The sequence below is a fragment of the Lissotriton vulgaris genome, chromosome 4_1 (assembly GCF_964263255.1).
Source record: "Lissotriton vulgaris chromosome 4_1, aLisVul1.2, whole genome shotgun sequence".
In the NCBI taxonomy this organism is placed as follows: Eukaryota; Metazoa; Chordata; class Amphibia; order Caudata; family Salamandridae; genus Lissotriton; species Lissotriton vulgaris.
In genome coordinates, this window is record NC_141691.1 from 487,217,619 (window position 1) to 487,226,024 (window position 8,406).

Sequence of the window (8,406 nt, forward strand, 5' to 3'; positions counted from 1 at the left end):
TATTGTACATGACAATTTTTTTTATTTATGTGTTGGTTTTGAAAATAGCGAAATTAATAGCTTTGTCATGTACAATGCCAATAGTTTTAACTTTCGCAAATGTGACACCTATAGCATTTGTAATGATGTGGTGGTGTCCCCGAGGGATGTGGTGGTGTCCCCGAGGATGTGGTGGTGTCCCCGAGGGATGTGGTGGTGTCCCGAGGGATGTGGTGGTGTCCCCGAGGGATGTGGTGGTGTCCGTGAGGGATGTGGTGGTGTCCGTGAGGGATGTGGTGGTGCCCCAGAGTCATGTGGTGGTGCCCCAGAGTCATGTGGTGGTGCCCCCAGAGTCATGTGGTGGTGCCCCAGAGTCATGGGTGGTGCCCCAGAGTGCTGTGGTGGTGCCCCGTGAGTGCTGTGGTGGTGGTCCCGTGAGTGCTGTGGTGGTGTCCCGTGAGTGCTGTGGTGGTGTCCCCGTGAGTGATGTGGTGGTGTCCCGTGAGTGATGTGGTGGTGTCCCGTGAGTGATGTGGTGGTGTCCCGTGAGTGATGTGGTGGTGTCCCGTGAGTGATGTGGTGGTGTCCCGTGAGTGATGTGGTGGTGTCCGTGAGTGATGTGGTGGTGTCCCGTGAGTGATGTGGTGGTGTCCCGTGAGTGATGTGGTGGTGTTCCGTGAGTGATGTGGTAACAAAGTCCTTAATAGTGCTCCTTTTATATAACTCCGAAGGATGAAAGGCTGAAGGAACCTTCCACCAAATGAACCCGGATCCACACAATTTAAACAGAGACAGACATCTGCTGTGGATGTATTAGTCAATGAGTAACCAGGCCAGCTCTGCAATTTATATTTGAAATGGTGAAATGCTGTCATTAGCAAATAAAAGAAGAGCAGATAGTTAAAGAGAGTACTAGAATGTCCAGTTTTTTTTGTAGCTTTATATAGCGCGAAGTCGGCCTGAAAGTATTGGAGCGCCGTACATGAGCGCCAGATACATTACACAAAGACACATTCATTTTTTGGTACACACAGGGGGAATAAGTGATTTGCCCAGAATCAAATGAATCATGTTGGACGAGTCCCTCGAGCGCGTGCTGAGACAGACGTCACAGGGGCTGACTCACGAGCGGCACGAGGTCGTGTTGGTGAAACTTCTTTGACACTGCTGACCACAGTGCAATGACTTCTAAAAGAGTTCGTGCTTTTATTATTTGTTTTGAAAATCGTTTATACCGGTGGGTTTTTAACGTGGTGTAAAACAAGATTATAGTTTTATTCGGGTTTCAATATAGGATTTTAAATAAAACAAGCATACACAATTATTAAAAGACATAGGAAAACAAGGCCTACATTTATCACACAATAAATCTTTAACACAACATTTATAACAAAGCACCAGATGCGGCTAACCTCTGCAACAGGTTTGTAAACAAATGTCCAGAAAAGTGATAAAACCCACGCCCCAGCTTCACTTCTAAAGAAAACACAATGAATTTTATGGAGGACCAAAAGGATACTATAAAACTTGTGCTTATCTCTAGGAAGCGCGATAAAGATGTGCGTCTGTGCTCAGGAAAGCATGCCATGCAAACTACTTTGCATAACGTATCACATGTGCAATACGCACAGGAAAAAGGAGTACACTATTATATAGCATATACTTGTGTTCTACATTTATCGGTTTTCTTTTTATTAATTATCACGCACACGGACTGCTTATTTCAAACTAAATAATCCTATTGCATAGCACTCCTCTACCAGTACTATGGATTTTACCTGTATATATAAAAAGCTTTTATACGTAAAACATAGTCTCTGCTGTAAAAATAAGCAGATCACAGTGGCGTGTTCGCCATGCACAACCATAGCTCTACTTAAAATGTATGTTATATCACAGGGTGTAGATATATGTTGTTGGGATGGCAAACATTTTAAAACACAATTGCAGGAGGTGAAAATACTATAGTTTAAATAACCAAACGGTGTGCAGCACCAATAGAGCCAGTGTTTCCCAGAGAGCCGAACCGGTTCCTCAGTGGCATGGCCGCGGTTTCAACTACATTTATGCTAAATCAGAAGGGATGTGGCGGCAACAATACCAAATCTAGTTTTATCTACCTCTGTGCGCATAGCTTTGTATCTGTGCACATCATACACAGTACATAAAACACATCATTCCGTGGCCGTAGGCGAGACCTAAAAACTGCTGGTGCTCAGACCCAGTGAGACCCGGTCCACTTAAAGCCCTGTCCGGCAGCATCTAGAAACCCAGATAACTATAGGCTTCGCACTAACTGCCCAACTCCCACGGCCCTTAGGGATTCGTAGGCTCTAGACTCGTATGATTGACTTCCTAGGAGACCTACCTTAGTGCACTGCCGCCACCTAATTCTTGCCAGTTGCATGTCGATGCCAACACTGTGCAATCTAATCCTGCTTCCCTAAGAGGTCAACCTCCGTATGGGCTTGGAGTCTCCACTGAATGCAGAGAAGGTTAGATGCCTAGAAAATATTCTGGCTCCGGTGTTGACGCTGTGGTTTGGAAGGGACTGGCTTGTGTTTCAGTGCATGCCAGGGCGAGTCGGCCCCACCGTCCCCCTCTTGCCCGGGGCAGCAGCTCACGCCTTGCTAATCTAAACAAGTAAGCAGTTTGTCAGTACTGACCTTATCTGGTCATCTTACCTGTTTGTTGTGTGCCGGGTTCATGTTGGTGTTCTGCTGACCAAGCTTTAGCCCTCATGTGGCATCAACTTCGTGACCCTTCCCCGTTGCTCACACCAACACTGCAAGCTGCGGCGTTTTCTTTTTATTAATTATCACGCACACGGACTGCTTATTTCAAACTAAATAATCCTATTGCATAGCACTCCTCTACCAGTACTATGGATTTTACCTGTATATATAAAAAGCTTTTATACGTAAAACATAGTCTCTGCTGTAAAAATAAGCAGATCACAGTGGCTTGTTCGCCATGCACAACCATAGCTCTACTTAAAATGTATGTTATATCACAGGGTGTAGATATATGTTGTTGGGATGGCAAACATTTTAAAATACAATTGCAGGAGGTGAAAATACTATAGTTTAAATAACCAAACGGTGTGCAGCACCAATAGAGCCAGTGTTTCCCAGAGAGCCGAACCGGTTCCTCAGTGGCATGGCCGCGGTTTCAACTACATTTATGCTAAATCAGAAGGGATGTGGCGGCAACAATACCAAATCTAGTTTTATCTACCTCTGTGCGCATAGCTTTGTATCTGTGCACATCATACACAGTACATAAAACACATCATTCCGTGGCCGTAGGCGAGACCTAAAAACTGCTGGTGCTCAGACCCAGTGAGACCCGGTCCACTTAAAGCCCTGTCCGGCAGCATCTAGAAACCCAGATAACTATAGGCTTCGCACTAACTGCCCAACTCCCACGGCCCTTAGGGATTCGTAGGCTCTAGACTCGTATGATTGACTTCCTAGGAGACCTACCTTAGTGCACTGCCGCCACCTAATTCTTGCCAGTTGCATGTCGATGCCAACACTGTGCAATCTAATCCTGCTTCCCTAAGAGGTCAACCTCCGTATGGGCTTGGAGTCTCCACTGAATGCAGAGAAGGTTAGATGCCTAGAAAATATTCTGGCTCCGGTGTTGACGCTGTGGTTTGGAAGGGACTGGCTTGTGTTTCAGTGCATGCCAGGGCGAGTCGGCCCCACCGTCCCCCTCTTGCCCGGGGCAGCAGCTCACGCCTTGCTAATCTAAACAAGTAAGCAGTTTGTCAGTACTGACCTTATCTGGTCATCTTACCTGTTTGTTGTGTGCCGGGTTCATGTTGGTGTTCTGCTGACCAAGCTTTAGCCCTCATGTGGCATCAACTTCGTGACCCTTCCCCGTTGCTCACACCAACACTGCAAGCTGCGGCGTCTGGGGAGGTGACGTCAGATCCAGCCACTGACAGTGTGCTTGAACACAGTGCCGACATAGAAAAGGAACTGGTACGGAAGAGAAAGTGGAAGCGAAATGTCAGGAAGGGCAGACTGGAGGCTACTAGCGTGCAGAGGGGCCATCTCATGAGAAGTAGGCTTCCGTTCGGGTACAGTACCTCACTGAATTAAACAAGGGAGCTTACGTGGAAATATAACTACAGCAAGTGTGATCTAAGGGCTGGGAACTGGTCCGTGCTTTCCCGAATTCTGTGTCTCAGACTTGCACACTGGAGATACGACTTGGTGAATGCAAGAAGGACTCAGGAGGGGACAGCAGTTCAAACACACTCTGAGCCCTCTACACCCCCACTGTCTAAACTCGTAGTCCGGGTCAATCCGGGGCGTCTGTTCACCTTAGGGCCCGAGGCACCCTCGCTGCGTCACTGCCCCTGGCGGAGACACCCAACGGTGACCTGGGTGACACGGTTAAGGCCCTGTGACATCTGAGCCTGGCATCCTGTGCTCACCAGAGGTGTGCTCATGGCAGGCGTGACCTCCTTCCAAAGGTATGCGTGACGCACTGCTGCCAGTGACCCACGGTCAGGTGTGGATGAGAGCTGTCACACTCACAGCCACAGCCTTCCAAGCGCCTCAAAGCTCTACTGCAAGCAGTGTGCGCTATGCAAGAGCACTCAGCCACTCATTTCCGTCCCTCCATGCCGGTGAGCTACGTGTTACATCTTCCGAGCTGCCCTGCTCGTATTACCAGCGAATGTTGCCGAGAGTGTTAATGCCCCCGGGGTACGAGCCATTTCAGAACTGTCCCTTCGCACACACTTAGAGAAAGGACATGGGAAGGGATTTTTCTACCTTTCAAGAACAGCTGGCAGTAAAAACTAGGCACTGAAACATGGACCACAGGATAGGCGCGCTACAAAACCTAGCAACCGGAAGTTCGGCAGCATGAAGCCGGTCGTGGGACGGGACTTCCGCCTAGCTGGTGTCTGGTGGAGCCAGGCAGGTGAGTGCAATTTTAAAATCAAATATTCGGCGATAAAGTGACACAAAAGTTACAGATTTTAAAAGGTGATCTCCCGGCTTCCGCCTCAGGAGTAAAGCAAGTTCTGAAGTCGTAGCGCTGTCAGCAGCGTTTTAAACTGTTTAGAGTGGGTGGGCGTGGCCTAGTGTAGGTGTGGCCTCGGTTCCTCGCCGTCAATGGCGGCAGGATCGTTGGCTTTACAATTGTTTTGTTGCAGCGAAGAGCGCTGTTTTAGGCGTTTCTGTAGCTGGTTTCTGGTGGAGCCAGGCAGGTGAGTGCAATTTTAAAATCAAAGATTCGGTGGGAGCTGTGATCTCCTCTAGCTTCCATCAACTGGGCAAAATCAAAAAAATTGCCCACCTGCTGACCCACTCTGCTCTCATTCAGGTGGTGCTTGCACTGGTCCTCTCTCTGCTGGACTTTTGGAATTCCATCTATCTGGGCTTATCTGCAATCTTAACAAGGCGCCTGCAAATTGATCAGAGTCAAGCAGCCAGACTTTTTCACAAGCAGCCCAAATGACGATCGGCAAGACCACTGCTGGCTGATCTCCACTGGCTACCTATAGCCCAACGGGTTGCATTTATGGCCGGCTGTTTGGCCTTCAAAGCCCTTCGTGGAAAAAAGTCCCAGGTTCATTAATAGGATGATCGTGAAGTATGAGCCTACCCGAAATCTCTGTTCAGCTCATCTTTACATACTCACCATCCCCTCCTTTAAACGGAAGCGACAAGGTGGCTGTCGCTTCGTCCACCTTCCCCAAAAGTCTGGAATGCACTCCCTCTGACAATCAGAAGCGGTGATAATCTTATGGTGTTCAGGAAAGCCTTAAAGACCTGGCTGTTCAAGCAAGCATTAGTGTAGGTTATCTGTCGGCAATTTTCCTCACTATGAGCGCCATGAAACGCTTGGGTGCCCGTGCGCTTTAGAAATGGTTATTAACATAACATAACTAAATAGCTTATACAAAACAGGGTCAGAGTCTACAGCAAGAAGACTAGGATCTCTGTTCAATGTAATGTATGAGCCTCAATCTAATAATGTGATTTTCTTTGTATTTTAAAATTGTGACCGATTACTAAAGAAGAAAATACTTTTATAACAAAACAGCTTTTTCAGGTTGTGGATTCTTGGAGAGCAATTCGGTTTTAAGCATAGACATTGATAGACTACTAGCATACGTCATTATGACAAACTTCAGTTACTGTGGATTATTGTGTTTCTAAGTAACACAACTGGGGGGGGGGGGGGAGTGGAGGGAAAAGTACAAGGTTAGGACTGCAAGGATTCCTACATTGGTAGAATTTTTTTTGAAGACTCAATAGCAATGGTGGTGGTCATGGTTTTAGGGTGGTGTCTCTTCGATTGCACTGGGGTACATGGCAGGGTTACTTCCTATAACGTCTGCTGTTTACTATGTGATGGAACCACTAGCAGAGAGACTCAAAGAAATCAATTTATGGACATTAAAAGTCACCATATTAAATTACCGGTTTGAGGAAAACCTCATCATATTTAAAGTTTGTTGATAACAAGGAACCTCCCTGGAAAAGGAAGGAATGTGGGGCACAATGATGACTGAAAATAATGAGCCCTTCACCCAAAAAAGAAATTCTAGGGAGAAATATGCTGCCAATTTTCCACCTGCTCTGAACAGGCAGAAGATATCAGTGAGAAGGCTGGTGAGAGAAGGGGGGGGGCATGTTGGTAGGGCAGGGTTGGACTGGGAGAACATGGTCTGTTCACCTGTGTTGTCTGTGCAAGGATTCTCTCAGCCCCAGGTTCTTCCATTACCTTGGGCCCGATCTTCTTAAAGGATGACAGTGGGTGAGGCAGTCATGTATCTGTGAAAGGGTATAATTCTGCACTAGTGTTGCTGAGGTTAACAAAAAAAATATGTGCTCCGATTTAAGAAATGCTGAAATGTATATAGTTATGTGGGGAGACATTTAGACAAATAGTTCACACAATCTAGTGGAAGAAAGAGGACCTTTGGTACAGAGATGGAAGCTGAACTTTATGCCTCCTTCAGAGAAGTTGTGAAGCGTGGCATCATCTTGCTAATCAGACATTCACAGCAAAGAGGAAGGCTAGACGGGGATTCAACTGCAGAGAGGTGTCTTGCCCAGACGACTATGACCTCTCCCTCAATTAAGAGTACCCCAAGTGGTTGAAGGCAGCATAGGAAGTAAGGCTTGATGAATGTGTTAAGTGTCGCAGAGTAGACCACGTGATCAGAATTCGGACACGGAGAACGCCACCGGAAGATTATGGTCATTTGAGCAGCCAAGGGTTTGGAATAGTGATACCGCGGTAGAAGGAGAACAGCAGTGTAATCTATTTCCAGAGTGTTCGGCTTCCTTACACGGGACCACAGCTCCATAGAAGTGGACTTCAATCATTTTTTGACCAGGGTTTGTCACGCTTCAAATACAGCTTTAGCGCCAATACTCAGAAGTTTGAGAGGAGTCTTCTCCTGCAGCATCTATACGAAGCATTGAATCTCACTGAATTAAACAGCGTTGTATTCCTTTTGCCCCGGTCCTGATGAGGCCCGAATGGGGCAAAACGCGTTGACCACACAACATGGAAGAGTCCGCCAAACCAGGATTTATATGAAAAAAATTGATAACACGACCCTTGTACTAAGTGGAAGGTTGATTTATCCCCTCAAGTGTGTATTTGACTAATTTTTCTCCGATTGTTTTTTAGGCACATGCGCAGCTCGCTCAGCGAGATTTTATGATGTAGAAGAACTTCGATAAAGGGCTTTAAGCCCCGCCCCTTTTTCCATTGGCCGGCACCACCGTTTATGCTAAACGGTGGCCAGCCATTGGAAAAGAGGTTTTGATGACGTGAACTTTTCTCTTTTTGAGACGGCCCACTTGGAAGGGCTCATCTGCTTTCCTTCTGAAGTAAAAGGTTTCTTATCTTTATGGGGCCATGTATTTCAAACACATGGCCCCTTAAAGACAAGAAATCGCTTACGACAGAAGAAAAGCAGGATGGATTTTTATTTTTGCATTTCACTTTAAAGTGAAAGCACAATGCAGAAATAAACAGTGGCTGACTGGTGAGCGCTTTTTTGGAGTGCGTTCTTTCCTTGTTCTGCGTTGCCTTTGATTTCGGCACGGTTATGTTGGCGTAGAAGATTTGTTTATTTGCAATTATTTCACCATACCCTCGCTAGCATTTGATACCTCCTTTTTGAGGAGATATTAAGCTAAGGGAACGATGGAGGGCCAGGGCCGACCCTGGAGATGCTGCTCTCTGTTAACACTGCCTGTGCGTATCAACCTTCACGTCTGGTCAGACAGGCCGGGGTCTAGTTATCTATAGAGCTGGGAGCAAGCAAGTGGCTGGGCGCCTCACACAGCCATCTCCCGAGACTGGAGGTGCTACTCTCTGTTAACAGGCACTGTCTGTGCATCGCGCCCTTCACGTCATATGTGACCGGCCTGGAACTGG

General features: G+C 46.9%; 1 protein-coding gene across 1 annotated transcript in view; it reads left to right on the forward strand.

Moving 5' to 3' along the window:
- The window catches only part of PLP1 (proteolipid protein 1), a 92,060-nt gene extending 84,371 nt beyond the window's left edge, over positions 1-7,689 (forward strand). The window contains exon 6 of the mRNA XM_086967256.1: positions 7,651-7,689. Coding sequence (XP_086823382.1) covers positions 7,651-7,689 — 39 coding nt within the window. The remainder of the gene's footprint in view (positions 1-7,650) is intronic.
- The last annotated feature ends 717 nt before the right edge of the window (positions 7,690-8,406 follow it).